Source organism: Lonchura striata, chromosome 17 (genome assembly GCF_046129695.1).
Source record: "Lonchura striata isolate bLonStr1 chromosome 17, bLonStr1.mat, whole genome shotgun sequence".
NCBI lineage: Eukaryota > Metazoa > Chordata > Aves > Passeriformes > Estrildidae > Lonchura > Lonchura striata.
Window position 1 is genome coordinate 8,171,460 of NC_134619.1, and position 17,495 is coordinate 8,188,954.

General features: G+C 57.2%; 4 protein-coding genes across 7 annotated transcripts; 2 read left to right on the plus strand and 2 right to left on the minus strand.

The window, feature by feature from the left end:
* Window positions 1-6,654: 6,654 nt before the first annotated feature.
* DNTTIP1 (deoxynucleotidyltransferase terminal interacting protein 1) lies at window positions 6,655-11,154 on the plus strand. 3 transcript variants are annotated; one of them, XM_021547297.2, is made up of 13 exons: window positions 6,655-6,762; window positions 6,837-6,907; window positions 7,232-7,328; window positions 7,463-7,561; window positions 8,041-8,109; window positions 8,389-8,445; window positions 8,693-8,754; window positions 9,205-9,250; window positions 9,701-9,759; window positions 9,941-10,001; window positions 10,290-10,361; window positions 10,586-10,641; window positions 10,987-11,154. In XM_021547297.2, exons 1-13 carry the CDS (start codon window positions 6,676-6,678, stop codon window positions 11,123-11,125), a joined length of 975 nt encoding a protein of 324 aa, XP_021402972.1. In that variant the 5' UTR covers window positions 6,655-6,675; the 3' UTR covers window positions 11,126-11,154. The 3 variants fall into 3 exon arrangements, with proteins under 3 accessions (XP_021402972.1, XP_021402974.1, XP_021402973.1); XM_021547299.2 differs by lacking the exon at window positions 10,290-10,361; XM_021547298.2 differs by lacking the exon at window positions 8,041-8,109.
* A 739-nt stretch (window positions 11,155-11,893) lies between these two features.
* Window positions 11,894-13,065, plus strand: UBE2C (ubiquitin conjugating enzyme E2 C). Of its 2 annotated transcripts, XM_021547309.3 has the most exons (6): window positions 11,894-11,994; window positions 12,072-12,099; window positions 12,218-12,304; window positions 12,479-12,683; window positions 12,810-12,869; window positions 13,007-13,065. In XM_021547309.3, the coding sequence occupies exons 1-6, from the start codon at window positions 11,894-11,896 to the stop codon at window positions 13,063-13,065; spliced, it is 540 nt and encodes a 179-aa protein (XP_021402984.1). The 2 variants fall into 2 exon arrangements, with proteins under 2 accessions (XP_021402984.1, XP_021402983.1); XM_021547308.3 differs by lacking the exon at window positions 12,218-12,304.
* Window positions 13,066-13,160: 95 nt separating this feature from the next.
* LOC110479799 (regulator of G-protein signaling 9-binding protein-like) lies at window positions 13,161-14,247 on the minus strand. Its single transcript, XM_021547307.2, has 2 exons — window positions 13,981-14,247; window positions 13,161-13,901 (listed from the first exon to the last, which is right to left on the minus strand). Exons 1-2 carry the CDS (start codon window positions 14,171-14,173, stop codon window positions 13,468-13,470), a joined length of 627 nt encoding a protein of 208 aa, XP_021402982.1. The 5' UTR covers window positions 14,174-14,247; the 3' UTR covers window positions 13,161-13,467.
* Window positions 14,248-14,816: 569 nt separating this feature from the next.
* TNNC2 (troponin C2, fast skeletal type) lies at window positions 14,817-16,788 on the minus strand. Its single transcript, XM_021547306.3, has 6 exons — window positions 16,583-16,788; window positions 15,796-15,847; window positions 15,555-15,698; window positions 15,354-15,468; window positions 15,141-15,277; window positions 14,817-15,062 (listed from the first exon to the last, which is right to left on the minus strand). The coding sequence occupies exons 1-6, from the start codon at window positions 16,583-16,585 to the stop codon at window positions 15,031-15,033; spliced, it is 483 nt and encodes a 160-aa protein (XP_021402981.1). The 5' UTR covers window positions 16,586-16,788; the 3' UTR covers window positions 14,817-15,030.
* Window positions 16,789-17,495: the final 707 nt, after the last annotated feature.

A 17,495-nucleotide genomic window follows, 5' to 3' on the forward strand; every position in this document is an offset into this window, starting at 1 on the left:
CTGGTTTCTTCTGTTTCTCTAAAGAGTCTGGTTTCATATTCAGGGGGATTTGAAGGAAACAAAGAATCATCTTTTCCAGGTTCACTGTGGTCAGGGCTGCCCTAAATCCTTCCAATCTCATTCTTCAGGGGATAGCAGTTAGTTTTCTAATCTATACAATGTCAGAGGACAGGGAGTTCACATAAATATAACTTCAATCTTTTATTCTGACTTTTTTTTCTTTTCTTCCTGTAGCTTTTCTTCCTGTTTATGCAGCTTCTCAGTTTTCAAAGACAATAATACAGCTTCTTTCCAACCTTCTGCTTCTCTCTCAGATCTTATTTCTCTCTGCTATAGTTTTTCCTATCCTAACAGGCAGCTTCTGTGCAGACATCTAATATCTTACAAAAAACTCCTTTGCTCTTTTCATCTTTTATACAGTCCCTGGCCACCTTTAGCTTTTCTTCCATAGCTTTTCAATCCTGCCAGTTTTCATCATGTGGAGCACAAATTTGAAAGAAAATAATTTGAGCATATTGCTCTGCATCTCCGCTCAGCCTTGGCATGTTAGTAGCCCACAACACTAAATCTCCTGTATCCAGGGCCAATGGATATAAGTTAAAACAATTGTTGCCTGCCCATTGATAATAGTACTCATATAATTTGTCCAGACTGGATTGGGGCAGTTGCAGGTGAAGTAGCAGAGAGCATAGAAAGCAAAGCAACAGGAATAGACAATGGAAAATCTTTTTCAGTTGGCACACAGGGAGGAGCAGAGTCTGGGCTAGAATTTACCTCAGGATATCATATATCAACCCCACTCCCGAGATGCTGCTTTTCCCAAGCTCAGTTATCCCATACACATCAACAGTCCATCTGCCCTGTGTACTGGTTCTGTAATCTATGTTGAAGGCAAATCAAAACAGACTCCTTGAAACCCCCTGTGTGGCCACACTTCTGCAGGTTTTGCCCCACATGTCAAGTAATATATGGCCCCTCCTCCTGGCATAACATCACTGTGAGTTTTAGAGATCATTTAATGGTGCCAACTATCTTCTCCCAGTTCTGCCGTGCCTCGGCTAAGTCATCCTCTTCTTTATGCCAGGTACATTGCTCATGCTTCCCAAAACCCACAAAACCCAAACTTGTAGAAGGCAGGACTTGAATCTCCTTTAGAGATCTGACACTCACTACTTAGTCCTTCCTTACACCAGAGCTCCTGGGTGAAACATCTGCTGCTGCAAATTTGGATATCTGGTGCTTGGAAGAAAACAGGCAAGTGAACAAGTGCCTCACTTGGGTTGCCGAGCTGTTAAAGAAATTTTTGACACTAAGCTCTCATGTTCACTAGATATATTTATTGGCACAGGTCAAGCATGAAATCTGGTAGCCTGAGCTGGATGCCACATAAGAGGAACCCAAAAATCTCTGAAAATCCCAGGGCAATTACACCCTTACAATCTAAAATCTCCACCCCCCATAGTCATCACCATTTTCATTGCTATTGGAGTAATCATATTCATTGTCATTGGAGTCACCATCTTCACTGCTATTGGAACTGTCACTGTCGATGTCATCATCACCATCTTCATAGCTATTGGAATTATCATCACTGATGCCTTCATTACCATCTTCATAGCTATTGGAATTTTCATCACTGATGAAATCACCACCATCATCATTGCCATCATCACCATCGTCACTGTCATCATCACCATCGTCACTGTCATCATCACCATCGTCACTGTCGTTGTCCTTGCCATCAGAAAGGTCATTTTTAACACCATCATCACCATCTTCATTGCTACTGGAATTGTCACCGTTGACACCATCATCACCATCACCACTGTCATTGTCACCATTACCATTGTCATTTTCCTTGCCATCATTTTTATCACCATCTTCCTTGCTGTTAGAATGGTCACTCTTGACACCATCATCACCAACATCACTGTGGTTGTCACCATGATTATGATCATTGCAATCACAAAGTTGACTTCTATTACCATCATCACCATCATGGTCATTGGCATTGTGGCCATCATCACCAGTTTCACTGCTATTGGACTCACCACTTTTATGGCTATTGGAATCACCCATTTCATTTCTATTGGAGCTGTTGTTGTCATTGTCACCATCACCACCATTGCTGTCAGGCACTGTGCTGGGCTTTTCCCCAGGCTCAAGGCTCAGGGTTCTTCCCAGCTGTCCTGGTGGTGGCCACCCAGCTGGAGCTACTCCATGGAACTCTGCAGGAGAGCAGAAAGCAGCAGCATCAGCCCCAGCATGCTGTCCTTCCATCCACTGCTCCCACCCGGCAGCCCACTTAACCACGATGCTGTGCTGTCTTCTCCTCTGCTGCTTTTCCTGGGGGGCTTTCAGGGCTCTGCCTGACCCCTGCTGCCCTCAAGGCTGAGGCAACTCACCATGCTGCTGCCTCCCAGCTCATGGCAGTGTCATGGTGGGGCTGGTGCCTGAGGGGCTCTCCTGGGCACCTCTGCCCTGGGGCCAGCAGCCACATGGGCTCCAGGTACGCCGGGGAGTCGGGGAGAGGTGGCACTGTGCCACAGTTCATTGTGGCACTGGGCTCATCCCCCCAATTCACCCCACGGCTTCCCTGGCCCTCACAAGGCAGCAACCTGGCACCTGCCAGCACCTGCAAAACACCTGTGATTCTATGAAAATAAGGAAAAAACATTCTTAAATGTTCTTCCCACCCACCCATACTTGCCTGCAATGGGTGCTGCCTGCAGCTGTGCCCACAGGGAGAGGAGCCCCAGCAGGAGGATGCCTGGTGCCATGCTGATGAAGTCTGTGTCCAGGGCTGTGCCAACTGGCAATTTAAAGGGTCTAGCAGGGAGCCCGGGTCCAGGAATGGGAGGAGGCAGGCCACAGGTGACTTCGGGAACCTCCCACATTTGCCTTTAATTCTGTTTACCGAAGAGCCACTCCAGCTCCACCCACAGCCAAGGCAGGAGCAGGATCCAGACTTGGCTGCACTCCAAGGAGGACAGCACAAGGACTGAAGGATGGAAGGGAGATCCAGGACTGCACAGAGGCAGATTCTTTACTGCTGCTCTCAGCAGGAATGCCCATGATAACCTTTATCCACAGCAGTGACCCCAGTGCCGGGCTCTGCCCCAGTGCTGGACTCTGCTGCAGGCTGGAGCCTGTCCTGGCCCTGCCATCCTGGATGGAGCAGGATCAGGGCAACAACACCTGGCAGCAGCACCAGGAGCTCCCTTTTTCCACATGCAAAATGCCCTTCATTCAAGGCTCCTGTTTCACACGTGGAGATTCTTTGCAGATTTTTGTAGGTCAAGGATTCAAGGCTTCATTTGAACACTTGGCTCTGAACCATCCCGTTCTCAAGCAGAGGGCTCCAGCTCTTTCAGAGTTCCTACTGTCCGCTGCCAGGTTTAGGCACACAAATGAGCTCAAAGTTTCCCGAGCAAGTTCATGTTGGTCCCCATGGTCCTCCTGCTCTGTGGCCTCCCCAGGACCTTCCTTTTCACAGCATAGCCCATGCAGCTCAGCTCACTCTGGACAAAGTCAGAGCTCAGTATGTCTTTCCCCCAGACCAACCAGACTCCATTAACCAGGCCTCCATCAGCTTTTGGGAACTCCTGAACATGAATTGCAGGATTTAGTGTCCATGCATGAGAGCCCTATTAATTTACACACAACATTCAATAACCACATGAATTTGCAATGGGAGTGCACACTTACTGCATGTACAAACACCAGATTATTTACTGTCCAAGCGAACATCTGCTCCAATGAAATATTGCTGCACTAAAATAGACCTCTCTGGAGGAAAAGGTCTTGGGACTTCAAGCAAAAGAGCTCACCTGTGCTGAGGAGGGCACAGGAATCTGTCTGCAAACTGCCAGCCAAACTGCTGGCCTTCACCAGAAACTCACAGTCAGAGTAAATGAAAATTAGATGCACTGCCACACTGCCTTCCTTTCCTCTGCATATGATCTCAGGGTAAAGACATATTTAATATGTTTAAGGCAGCAGATTAAGCTTAACTAAGATCCAATTCTGTGAGTGCTAACCCATCTACACCAAGTTATTCTCCAGTCACCCAGGAGTGTGAGTTGGCATCTGATTTTCCAATTTTTTCCTTCTCTATTTAATTATTTCTTTCTGCATTACACACAAAGCAATGTGCAATGAATAGGGTAGGAGAAGTTAAGAACTGGTCTGCCCAGGACACATCAGCACCAAGCACAAATGGGTTGGAGTTTCTGGATAATAGATAAAGTTTAAATTTGCAACTGCGGGGTGAGTGAAATTAATGAGTTTGAGATTGATCTTATTGCTACAACTCTAAGCTGGCACTTGACAGGAGCACTGAAAAAGCAAAGTCGTGCTCAAAGAGCTTTCCATCAACATCTCATCAAGGCAATGCAGGGCCAGTGCAAAGGAAGGAGCACAGCTCCGCACAAGTCTCCACAAATCTGTGTGGGAAGAGGGATAATGGCAAGAAAAATGCTTTAAGTACAGGCTTATCCTTCTCCTCCTGCTGTGACTCAAGGTGGATGCAATTCCTCCACGAACCACCCATGTCCACCGGAGATCCGGTGCTCCACGCCTGGCAGCCCGGCCGAACCCGCCGGCCCGGTGCTTATCGCGGGTTTGGGGCTGTTAATCACCGAGCCGGGCACCCCGGGGCAGGCAGTGCTGGCCAGCCGGTGTCAGCAGCACCAACTCCCTTCCACGCACCTGGAGAACCAGCTGGAACAACCTGAGGGATGGCAAGGCTCCTTCCAACCTCAGGAGTGCCACGACGGAGAGCTCAGCACTGCTGCTGTCCCCGTGCTTGCCTGGTGGTTCCTGCTTTTGGGAACAACACCATAATTCTGGCACATTTCTGTTTTAGCAGACCATAATCCTGGATAACATTTAGGAATCAAATGGAGAAGAATGTCTGACAAGCAAATTGTTCTGATGAAATAAATGCTTGAGGATACTGAGGGTCAGAGATTTGTCCAAAGTCTCCCTGAGAATCAAGCAGGAACATGGGTAACCTCAGCTGTGAACCAGGTGTTCATGTTTGGCAGACATGCACCTACCACAGAGATCCATGGAAAAATTACCATTAAAAACCAGGATCTGGAGGAGACCCAAATAAGGCACCACATGAGTCAGATTTAGGTGATCCCTGACACACTCTTGAAAAGATATCTCTCTCTCTGCAAAAGTGTTTTCTCCATCATTGAGAATTTGTTCAGGATTTAAGTCTTCTTGTTAATTGGAAAGCTATTCCAAAGATCTGATGTCAGCCTCACTTAATTCAAATAAACACATAGGACATTTGTCCACCAAGGTGGACAAGATTAACAGTATCACTCTCCTCACCTTTCTCTGGGCATTCGTACAGACACAGTTAGTCTTCTTCTCCTCTGGACAATGTCCAGTTTTTATTGCTGACAACTTGAAGCAACCAAAATAAGCACACAAGCAGCCCAGTGCTGGTGATAATGAAGTTATGTCGATGTTGATGATGACTTGGTTGGCCCCACATCCACCACTGGGTTTGTCTAACAGCCCAAAGCTTACCCCGGGTGCAGCCCTGGCCAAAGCAGCAGGAAGGGGACAAAGGCAGGAGCTTCTTCCACCCTGTGAGCCCACGAGTCAGCAGCCTCTGCTCCCACAGCCACTCCAGGCTTCCATGGGAGCCCAGTGTGGTCACTGCAGAGCCAACAGCTACCGCAGGAGAGTCACACTGAGGGGACACAGCCACAGGCTGCAGTGACAGGTGCTGAGAAACACCAGCACAACATCCTCCAGAGGTACCAACACAGCCCCCACAGCATTAGTCACAGAACCACGGAATGGTTTAGGTTGGAAAAGACCTCTGAGATCATCAAATCCAACCTGTGACTGATCACCACCTTGTCGATTAGACCATGGCTCCAGGTGCCATGTGCACTCATCCCTTGAACACAAATGAAACACGACTGAGCATCTGGCAAAGCTGGTGGGAAGGAGATCCCACTTTGCCCCGCAGCACGGCTCAGGGCAGCCCCACTGGCACAGAGGACAGGGACAGCACTTGGAGATGGCTGCTGGAGCACACCCCTGCTCTGCACAGCGAATGCCCTGTGCTTGGCTTCTCCCACTGAATCATCTTGGAATGAGAGAGAATGTTACCGAAATAGTAAATGGCTTATCAGTGCAAATTGTTATCCAGCTGATTCAACAGAAAAGCTTCTCTTTGACCACAACATGGGGTGAGATTATCTAGAAAACGACAGAAAAGTTGTTTTGACTATTCTGCACACATCAGACAAGATGAGGAAATGCTGGTTTGGGGGTGTTTCCTCAGAAAAGCAACGAGATTCCAGAAAGAGGAATTACACGAGGAAACACGGAGATCACGAAAGACTGGCGTTCACACTCCAGCTGCAGGTACAGAATCCACGTGTGCCCAGCTCCCCCCGCGCCAGGTCCTGCTCTGGGTGGAACCGGGTGACTTCCAGGGACTGCGCCGCCCTGCCTCGCCCCGCGGCACCGGCGGGGACACCGGGCGGGCACGGTGCGAGCGCAGGGCTGCCGAGCCCGCACCGGGCGCGGCCCCGGCCCGGCCCCGCCGCCGCGGGACGCGTCACGTCCGTCGGGGCGCGATGATGCAGGAGCCGGGTCCCCGCGCATCCGGCCGCCGGCGGCGCGGCGCGGAGCGGGGCCATGGGCGCCGCCCGCGAGGCGGAGCAGCAGCCGGGGCCGCCGGGCGAGGAGGGCCCGGGCGATGTCGAGGAGCAGCTGGTCAGCACGGTGAGGAGGGAGCCGGGCCGGGCCGGGCGGGCAGCGGGCGCGGCGGGGCCGGGGCTGACGCGTGTGTCCCGCAGAGCCCCTGGAACATCATGATCAAGCACCGGCAGGTGCAGCGGCGCGGGCGGCGCTCACAGATGACCACCAGGTACCGCGGGGCCGGGATGGGCGGCCAGGGGACGCGGTGGATGGAGGAGAAGGGTGGGACTGCGGGGTCGGGATGGGCGGCCAGGGCACGAGGTGGATGGAGGAGAAGGATGGGACTGCGGGACCGCGATGGGCGGCCAGGGCACGAGGTGGATGGAGGAGAAGGATGGGACTGCGGGACCGCGATGGGCGGCCAGGGGATGAGGTGGATGGAGGAGAAGGATGGGACTGCAGGGTCGGGAGGAGCGCCGGGCGCAGGGAGGATCGGGTTAGAGAGGCCGGGGCAGGGGGCTCCGCGCCCCCCTCCTGACCTCTCCTCCTGCAGCTTCACGGACCCCAGCGTGTCCATGGACCTGCTGCGGGCTGTGCTGCAGCCCAGCATCAACGAGGAGATCCAGGGCATCTTCAACAAGTACATGAAGGTGAGCGCTGGGGGCGGGTGGGCAGCAGCAGGTGCGTGGGGACAGCTCGGTGCCACCGAGGCTATCGCGCCTGTCTGCAGGAGCCGAGCTGACACTGCGCAGGCTGTCACCCTCTCCTGCCTTCTCCTCTTCAGTTTTTCCAGACAGCAGCAATCAACGTGCGTGATAACGTTGGGGAGGAGGTGGACCCAGAGCAGCTCATCCAGGAGACCTGTAGGAGCTGCCTGGAGCAGGTGGGTGCTGGGGAGGTGTCTCTTGAGTGTGCAGCCAAGCAAAGCAACCTGGCTAGAATGTGTCCCTCTTTACAGCTTTGCTGTCACTGTGAGGGGACATCCGCAGCCATTGTGTGACTCTCTCTGGGAATAAGGGAGCAGTCAGGGCTGGGCAGCTCATGCTGCTTCTTCTCACTGCTGCTGTAAGGAACATGGCACACTGCTGGAGTCCCACAGAAACTGGCCCCCAGCACCCGTCAGAAGGTCCTAGCAGGGTGGGCCAGGATTTTTCCTTTCATGTCTTGCTTATCTGCCAGTTTGCCAGAATTTATCATGCTCAAATTGTGCTTTTGCATCTGGCTGTCTGTGGAAGCGTGGCCTGGTAGCACTCCAAAAGCAAAGCTGTTGCAGGGTTTTTAGGCAGATATGTAGAGGTGGGGGTTGTTTATGGGGCCTTCTCTGAGCCCAGAATCCAGGGAACCTTCTTTGTCTCCCTTTAGGCCAAACTGCTGTTCTCAGATGGCAAAAAGGTGGTTCCCAGGTTGCCCCATGAGCAGGCAGTGCCAAAGGTAATTGTGGTGATTGTACACAGAGGTTTAAATGACTTCTGAAAGCTGGGAGAAGAGTTGGGATTACTTTGTTCTCTGACTCTTCTTGGCTGCCAGTGCAGTAGTGCAGAGACAGAGTGGGGGATGTTTGGCTTGAAGGGAATGCAGGGCAAAGAGAATCCCAGGTGTGGGTGCTGCTTGCTGCAGTTCAGTGCTACTCACAGGGGTGGTCTGGGGTCAGTGTTCACCTGGCCAGGTAGGGAGAGGAGCCCTGCTCATCCCACTGCCCTTCCCTTCCAGCGTGCCCGACAGATGGATGAAGAGCTGAGCCGCCGAGGAAGCCCCATTCCAAAAAAGGTAGGATGGTTTTCTTCACAAGAGAGTTTATGTTTTGGGAAGCCTGGCCCTCATTCCTGGCCATTCCCACAGTGTGAGTGCAGGGAGGTGCACGGGCAGCTTTTTTGAGGCGTTGGAGGTGCTCACTCTGGCGCAGGCAGTGTTTTTGCCTGTGACAAAAGAAGCAGCTTCCCTGGGAGAGGGAGGGTTGCTGAGAGGGTTCCCTCAGGCAGCACAGCTGGGTCACAGAAGGGTTTCTTCCATGCAGAGGAAGGGGCGGCCTCCAGGACAGAGCCTGTCAAATGACCGTGGAGTCTCAGGCATGGCAACGTGAGTACAAACCCTGAGCTAGAGCCCCTGTTTCGGGAGGGCAGGGACAATGAGGCTGCGTGTGGGGAGCACAGAAACCCCACAGACTCCTCTCTTACAGAGAAGTAATGGGAGCTCTTCTGGGTATGGGCAGAAGCAGGGTTAGGTTGAGGTGTTCCCCTCAGGAGGCAAAGACCTTAAAGGGAGGGATTTTTAAACAGGCCCAAAGGGGTGAAAAGGTCCAGATGGACCATCCAGAATGAGTGGTGAGACACAGGGGATGGTGGGATCTGGGCAACCAGGAGAGGAGAATGTGCAGCAAAGTTGAAGGTCCAAAGCCGGGCGCTGTGGGGAAATGGAGGGTGTGAAAAAATGGTGGATTTGGAAGGGTTTGAGCTCAGTCCCTGCTGCTGGTGGTGACTAAGCTGATCCCACTGGGACTCATTCTTACTGTGTTTTCCTTCCCCTCAGGTGGAAGCTCAAAGTCTCTGAGCCTGTGAAAAGGGATGGACCAAAGGTATTAGCTGTCCGACACTGCTGGGCTCCCTCTCTCCTCCCCTTTGCTCCCACCAGCAGGAGCGCAGGACAGCGCGGGCTGTGCCCTGCCCTGCTGGGGCCTTGGGCAGGGCGGGAGCAAGAAGAGGAAGCGAAGTGCCCGGAGGCCTTTGCTGGTCTCCCCAGGCACCCAGCCTGTAGCCCTGCAGTGTGGTGCCGCTGAGGGAGGCCTGAGGAGACCGGGAGTAGCCAGGAGAATCCCACAAGTGTTTCCCACGAGGGAAACTGCTTAGATCAGCCCAGACGGAATGTAACATCCCTCCCCTGAGGAAGGCTGGAGGTCATTGGCCAGCTCCCTCCCTCCCAGTCTGGAGGCAGCTCCAAGGTTCCCTTGTCAAAGAGCCGAGGCTTGTGGAGCATGGCCAGCAGCAACTTCATTTCTAATGTTGCCCCTTTTCCAATTGCTCTGTAGTGGGATCCATCCCGACTGACTGAAACCACAACCTTTGTGCTGGGATCTCGAGCAAACAAGTAAGGAACGGCCCTGTCGATGGAGGGTGGTGTCCCCAGGCAGGAGCCCGTGACACTCCTCCCGTCACTTCGCTTCTCTGCCTCAAAAGCAGTAGGAAGGGCTTGGGGAGGAGAGGGGTGTCCCTGTGCTACCACAGCTGCCCTCCCCACAGCCCTAACACCCCTCATGTTCCTATTGCAGAGCTCTCGGGATGGGAGGAACAAGAGGGCGACTCTACATCAAGCATCCCCACCTCTTTAAGGTCAGGTGCCACAGCCAGATGGTTTCCCATGGGAATTAGGAATGTATGTTTCAGCTCCCTTGCTTACTGCCTCCCCCATGTCCTTGTATGTTGTCTTAGATCGTGTTCCCAAGGTTTGGATAGCACATAACACTAGCCAGTGGTGTCGCAGCCTGCCAAGGCAGCAGGGGTGGCAGAGCCAGGGCTGAGGCTGGAGCAGGGCAGGCGGAGCGGGGGCAGAGCAGAGCGGGGCTTTCAGGGGAGGGTCTGTCGCCCGTTCTCAGCTCGGTCCTTGCTGCTTTATTGCAGTACGCAGCCGACCCGCAGGATAAGCACTGGCTGACAGAGCAGCAGCACATGAGGGCCATTGGGGGCAAGATGGTGAGTACGGCCGGGCGCAGGGCCCGCCGCGGGGCCAGGCGGCGGTGGCAGGATAGGCAGGGCACGGGGACACGGCGCTGCCAAGGTCTGTCCCCTCCCACAGGACTGGGGCATGGGCCAGGAGGCACGGCTGGCTCCCACGGGGACAGTGGTGGCTGAGGGTGTGGGCCTGCCCTGGCTGCCCCTCGCAGGCACCCTGAGGTGTCCCCTGCCTTGTGCCACAGGCCTACCTCCTCATTGAAGAGGACATTCGGGATTTGGCCGCCAGTGAGGATTACAGGTGAGGACCGAAGCAGAAATTCTGAAAGTGCTGTTGGGCCTGAGGCTGCTTCTTGGGGGGCCCCCACCATGTCCTGCCTCAGTGCTACATTGCAGAGACGTCCCGTGCTGGAGGGGCTCTCTGCATGGTGGCTGGGGGCTTGGTTATGGTTGGGGATTGGTGCCCATGGGGCAACTGAGGTTTGGACTTGGTGTTGGTTGGGGATCCATGGTAGGTTTGGGCTCAGTGCTGATTGAGATTCATGGTGGGTTTGGTGGGTCTGGGCCTGGTACTGATGTGTGCCAGGGGACATGGTGGGTCGGCAGTGGGTGCTGTGTCCCTCCATGTCACCCTGTTCCTCCGCAGGGACTCTGTTGATCTGCGGCTGGAAGAGCTGAAGCCCTTCATCCCACCAGCCTGGATGACTGAGAAGATGCAGAAGCACATGGAGACGCTTCGCCGCGGGGGGGACGTGCCGGCCCCCGAGGAGCCCCCCGAACCCTGATGCCCCCCAATAAAGCCGCTTCGCTCGCAGCTCGCCGCTTCCTCGGGCACCGGGCACCGGGCTCGGGCCGCGTCCGGGCCGGCGGGACCCGCGGGGCAGCGGCCAATCAGAGCGCGGAGCGTCACTGCCGGCGCCCGCCGGCCGTTACCGTGGGAGCGGCATCCTCGGCGGGCCGTGATTGGCCGGCTCGAACGGGGCTGCGCGCTGATTGGTGGGGGGGACGCACGTGGAAATATTCAAACGGGGCGCGGGAGCAGGCGGGGCCGCGCGGGACGAGCGGACTGGAGAGTGTCCGGGCCCGGGGCTGCGACCGGGCCGCTCTGCACCGGGGAGGGGTTGGGACTGAGCCGCTCCTGCACCGGAGAGGAGTTGGGATCGAGCCGGTCTGCACTGGAGAGTGGTTGGGCCCAGCCGCTCTGCACCGGAGAGGAGTTGGGACCGAGCCGCTCTGCACCGGAGAGGGGGTGGCACCCAGCCGCTCTGCACCGAGGGGGTTTGACACTCAGCCGCTCCTGAATCGGAGACCGTCTGGAACGGGATTGGGATCGGGCCGCCGCCTCACGGGAGAGCCCCAAGCACCGCCGCTCGGCACCGGGGAGCCGCAGAGGGGCCCGAGTCCTGCCCCGAGCGGGACTGCGGGAGGGAGGGAGAGAGCAGCGGAGCCCGGTGCGGCGCCGCCCGGGAGCCGGAGCCGGAGCCGGTCCCGCCCGTGACCCGCCGGCAGCGGCGGCCGGTGCCAGTGTGCTGGTCCGTGCCCCGGGAGCCGCTATGGCCTCACAGAACGCCGACCCCGCCGCCGTGTCCAGCGCAGCCGCCCGCAAAGCGGCTGAGACCGGGGCCACGGCGGCCCGCGGCGCGGTGGGGAAGAGGTGAGCGGAACCGGGGCCGGGGCTGAGGGCGGGGGCGGCCCCGGTGAGCCGGCCGGTAACGTGCGCTTTCTCCGCAGGCTGCAGCAAGAGCTGATGGCATTGATGGTGAGTGGGGCCCCGGGGCCGAGCCGGGGATTGGGGATCCCAAAGGCACCCGGGACTGAACTGGGTTGGGGGGGTGTCTCGGGGCGTCCCGGGCCGCCCTGACGCGCTGCCCCCGCAGATGTCCGGTGACAAAGGCATTTCTGCCTTCCCCGAGTCCGACAACCTCTTCAAGTGGATCGGGACCATTGACGGCGCCGCCGGGACGGTGAGAGGCGAAATCCCGGTCTGAGGTGGCCCTGACCCTGCCCCACCTTCCTCCCTTCAGCTGAGGGTGTTCCTAGCCCTCCATTGCCCTTGTACCTCTTTTTCTTCGAGGCTTCCCCACACCTCTGGGGCTACAGCCCCCCCTGACTCCTGTCCCACTTGACTCTCACCCCAGGCCTACGAGGAGCTGCGGTACAAGCTGTCACTGGAGTTCCCCAGTGGGTACCCCTACACAGCACCCACCGTGCGGTTCCTGACCCCCTGCTACCACCCCAACGTCGACACCCAGGGCAACATCTGCCTCGACATCCTCAAGGAAAAGTGGTCAGCGCTCTATGATGTCCGCACCATCCTGCTCTCCATACAGAGCCTGCTGGCAGGTGGGTCTCGCGGACAAACTGCTGTGGAGTGCTGGGGGAAGGGGTGGTGGTGGTGGTGGGGCTGTCCAACCCAGATCAGGGCTCAAGGGTGTCCAGGTCACCAGCTAACGCAGCCACTGTTTCCAGAGCCAAACATCGAGAGCCCTCTGAACACACATGCTGCTGAGCTCTGGAACAACCAAGTTGGTGAGTACCTGAAGCAGAACCCTCCTGCCCTCTCCCCAGTGGGATGGGCAGCAGCACAGCTCCCAGTGCCTGTCTGGCCCCACAGCTCCCTGGCCACTGCCTCAGGACCCTTGGTGTCATGTTCTCTCTTTCCTCAGCCTACAAGAAGTATGTGCGGGAGACGTACAACAAGCAGACCAAGAGCCAGGAGACCTGACCATCACCACCACCCCTCAACACATCCCCTCCCTCCCGGCCATCCCCCGCGTTCTGTATCATAGGCTGTTTTTAAATTAATGTCGCAGTCCGAGCCATGGTTAATGTATAAATAAATGCAGGTTTATAACTTCTGCAGGGGATTCTGTGGCAGCTCTAGCACACCCTGAGTGCCCAAGAGGCCCCTCTGCAAGTGTGGGCGTGAAGGGTGGAAGGGATACTGACCCCTGTGGGGTAATGAAAGCTTTATCAATATTTGGGGGCCTGGAGCAATTCTATCTACAGGGTGGGAGCAGCCCACACCATAACCTGCAAAGGCAGGGGCTGAGGACTGTAGGGGTACCTCTGTCTCCTGCTCTGTGACAGGGGTGTCACCTCTGCTGCTATCTCCTGCCCCCCTAGCTCACAGCACCCCACAGCAGTGCCCAGCGCAGGGGCCGCCCCAGGCCGCTCTCTGTGTGGTGCCACTTGTCTCTGCTGGCTGTGTGGTCTCTGTGGCTTCCACTGTCCATGGTGGAATGTTGGCTCCGCTCTCCATCTCTGCCAGCGTGGCCCTCACCTGCTCGATCTCCTCCTCCAAGCACTGGGCAGTCGGGGGCTGTGTGGGACCCCCTCCTCGCCGGCTGGGCAGCCCCCAGCCCCCCAGCCCGGTGTGCAGCGGGGCAACACCACCCCCTTGCACGGAGAAGAGCTGGCAGAGGTGCTGGGCTCTGTACAGGTCCTGCAGGAAGAGCTCCAGGGCAGAGAGGAAGAGCACCCAGAGCCGCTCCAGCTCCTGCCTCTCCGCAGGGCTCGCCGGGCCCTGCCGCAGCCCCGCCAGCAGCGTCCGCCGCAGCCCTGTGGGATAGGCGTGTGGGCTGGGGCGGCCCTGGAGCCCCTCCTTGGCCCCTGTGTGGTGCAGCAGTTCCCTCCTTACCCATGCTGAGCTCACAGGCCTCTGCGCTCCTCCTGCGCCGCTCCTCTCGCAGCCGAGGGCTGTCACTGCTCCCCCCAAGCTGCAGCACCAGCTGCCGGTGTCCGGCCGTGGCCTTGCAGAGGGCAATCTGGGCTGTTGCACAGGTTCCCACTGCCCCCCGCCCACGGCACGCATCCCTTCTGCCTGGTGCCATTATGCCCAGTGAAAAGGCAGGGTCGGGATGCCCACGGTGGCCGCTGGCTCTCCAGGGGGCTCGGCCGCTCTGTGCCACAGCGCTGTGCTTGGGTTTGTGAGCAGCTCTGAGCTGTGTTTTGGTTCGGTGTCCCACCCACCCTGGCTGGGGACTGTACCCCTCCTCTTCCCCTCTGTTCTGCTCCACCCCAGCTGGTCCCCAGGGAGCTGTGATTGCCAGCAGGCTAGCACAGCCTCCTTCACAGAGGGCCACAGGGACAAGTGCCACCTTTCCCCTGTAGGGAGGGGGCTGCTCCTGCCCTTCCACCTTATAGCCAGGTCCTCTGGGGGGGAGATGTGGGTCCCAGTGTGGGGCGGGCAGCGGTGGCTCTCTAGAACCCCTGCAGTCCCACAGCCCTGCCCTGGAGCAGGACTCTCAGGGCCAGGGCCACCCTCTGGCGTGTGAACGAGCTGCTCTGCACGGAAACTCTGAGCTCAGCGCTGGCGCCTGCCCAAGAGGCCGTGGGAACCACAACTCTGGGCTACTCCTGCAGCACTTCCCTGTGGCGTGAGCCTGCCCACGTTCCCTCCCTGAGGAGCAGAGCAGGGGCACACTGCCACAGCCCCCTCCCCATGCACCCCCAGTGAAATCCTGCACCAGCAGCTCAAGCCTTTCCTCTTTAATTGAGGCTCGAATCAAAGCCACAGGTGACAGATGGGAGGAAAAGCTCAGCCGCCGGTGGTGAGATGAGACCAGGACCCTGACATGGAGCAAGGTCCCAGCCAGTGCTGAGGGCCAGATGCTGTGGAGCTGCTGCTCCCTGGACAGCAGAGGAGCAGGGCTGGGTGCAGCAGCTGGCCTGAGGAATGTCTGGTCCCTTACTGCACACCTTCCATCATCTTCAGGAACTCTGCAAGAGAGCAGCAGCCTCAGCCCATGGCCCTGCCTGGGTGTACAACGTGGGTGCTTGTCTGGGGCCACTGCTCACCATCAAAGTCGATGCGGCCGTCATTGTTCTTGTCTGAGTCCTTCATCATGTCCTCTATGTCCTCATCAGTGACAGGCTCCCCGGTGGCTCTCAGGATCTCGCCCAGCTCCTCAATGTCAATGAACCCATCCGCATTCCTGCAGGAGGGTGAGGGAGGGATGAGACCTTGCTCGCCCCCAGAGACAGGATGGGCCACTTTGCCCCCACACTCACCGGTCAAAGATGCGGAAGCAGTTGGCCAACTCCTCCTCAGACTTGCCTTTGGCATCCTCTTTCATCTGGCGCACCATCATGACCAAGAACTCCTCAAAGTCGATGGTGCCGCTGCCTGTGGGGAGGAAGCCAAGCGTGGGTCAGGCTACCTGCCCAGGGTCCAGTACCCACCCCTGCCACCAGCCACCAAGGGCTGCTCACCATCCTCATCCACCTCCTCGATGATGGCATCCAACTCCTCTTTGGTGGGGTTCTGGCCCAGCATTCTCATCACCGTCCCCAGCTCCTTGGTGCTGATGTCTCCACCACCATCAGCATCAAACATGTCAAAGGCGGCTTTGAACTCTGTGGAGAGACAAGTCAGGTCTCTGAACAGTGGAGCAGAGCCAGACCCTGCACCATGGCTATGTCCAGCCCCTGTCCCTACCGTCCCCACACTCACCCGCAATCATCTCCTCACTGAGGAAGGCACGGGCTTCTGCCTGCTGGTCCGTCTGTAAGGCAAGGGAGAGGGGCACCCATATCAGGCCAGAGACCCCTCATACAGCATGGCCAACAGTGCTTGGCTGTGGAAAGAGCCTCTGCCCTGCTGCAGGATGATCCTGTGCTGCCATGAGTCACAGACACCAGCAATCCCTACAGTTATGGCACTTTCTAGGCACCCATGAACATGGAGGGCTGCAGGGAGCTGCCTGCACAAGTCTCCCCTTATCCAGGGGGCTCCATTGTGCTGGGGTCATGGTCCCTGTGTACAGCCTTGGTATCCTGGGCATGCAGTGCTATTTTTGGGTTCTCCTCAGCTCCCCTTGTAGGGATTGCTGGGGCTCCAGCCGTGGCACCTGTCAACCCCGATCGAGTTTCTCCTGGAGGCGCAGGCCGGCCATGGAGCCAGCAGCAACGCCGTGTCGCATGACCCAGCACTCGGCTTTCAGCCACCCCTGCCACCCCTGCCTCTGTGCAGCTCTGAGCTCCGCACAGGGCTGAGATGGTGTCCCCAGGAACCTGCACCCCTCAGCAGCCACACTCACCCTCAGATCTGTCCTGTGGGGACCCTGCACCACCCCAACGTTTCCCTGTCCTCACTGCCATGGTCAGCCCAGCACTGGGGACCGTATCCCTGCTGCCTTCTGCAGAGGCACCTCCACAGCCCAGACCCCCCTGTGCCTCCTGCCCAGTCAGGTCTTGTCCTGGCACACAGCACATGGCACACAGCACACAGGAACGCTTACCATCTTGGGAATTTATTGGGCTTCCCAACCCCAGAGAATCACCAGCTCCTGCAGCAGGAACTCCCAGAAGCTTCGTGGTGCCCCTGGCACCCCAATTTGTAGTGTCTCCTCTGTGGGATGTTCCTCCAGCTACAGCCCCCTGGCCCCCTCAGCCTATCAGCGCTCTGGCAGCATCCAGCCCCTCTCACTGGCAACTGGTGCCTTTACCTAATTTAGCCAAAGCTTTATTGGCCAAGGGCTGGGATTAACGTGGGGATGAGGCTGGGATGGAAATTCAAGCCCTTCAGGAGGGAGATCAAAACTGTGGCAGGAGCACAGCTCTGCCCACCCCCAACACCCCCATCCAAGGCAACTCAGCAATGAGGGGGTTAAAAATAGCCCTGGAGACGTCAGCATCACCCGGGTAAGGGGGACAGAATCCCCCCTGCTCAGGGGGCATGGACTATTACCCACTGGCCCCTGAAAAAGTAGCCCTTCCTGGCCCAAGCTCCCAATACCAAGCTGGTTTCCCCCAGCACAGCGTTCTCTCCCCCTGCACCCCCATTTTCTGCTCCAAGAGACCCAGGCAGAGCAGTGCTGCAGCCCCCCACCCCAGATAAGGAAGGGGTCCCCAGTGGGGCCCAGGGCATGAAGTCCCTGGAGAGATTTGGAGCATGAGCCCCATGGTTTGGGGTCCCCAGTGCTGTTGGCACCTGTTTCCGGAAATAGGTCCATCTTTTCGTGCTTCTGAGGAGTGGGAATTATGCCCGGTGCCTCCTCGAAGGCTCAGTCCTCACACTCACAGCCTGTGCCAGCCACTGCTGCCAGGACCGGCTGGGGCTGGTGGCTCTGGGGATGTACTGGCCAAGTAGCCCATGCCCTGTGGGGCTCAGAGTCTCAGGGCTGCAGTGGGGTCAGGGTGACTGATCTCTGT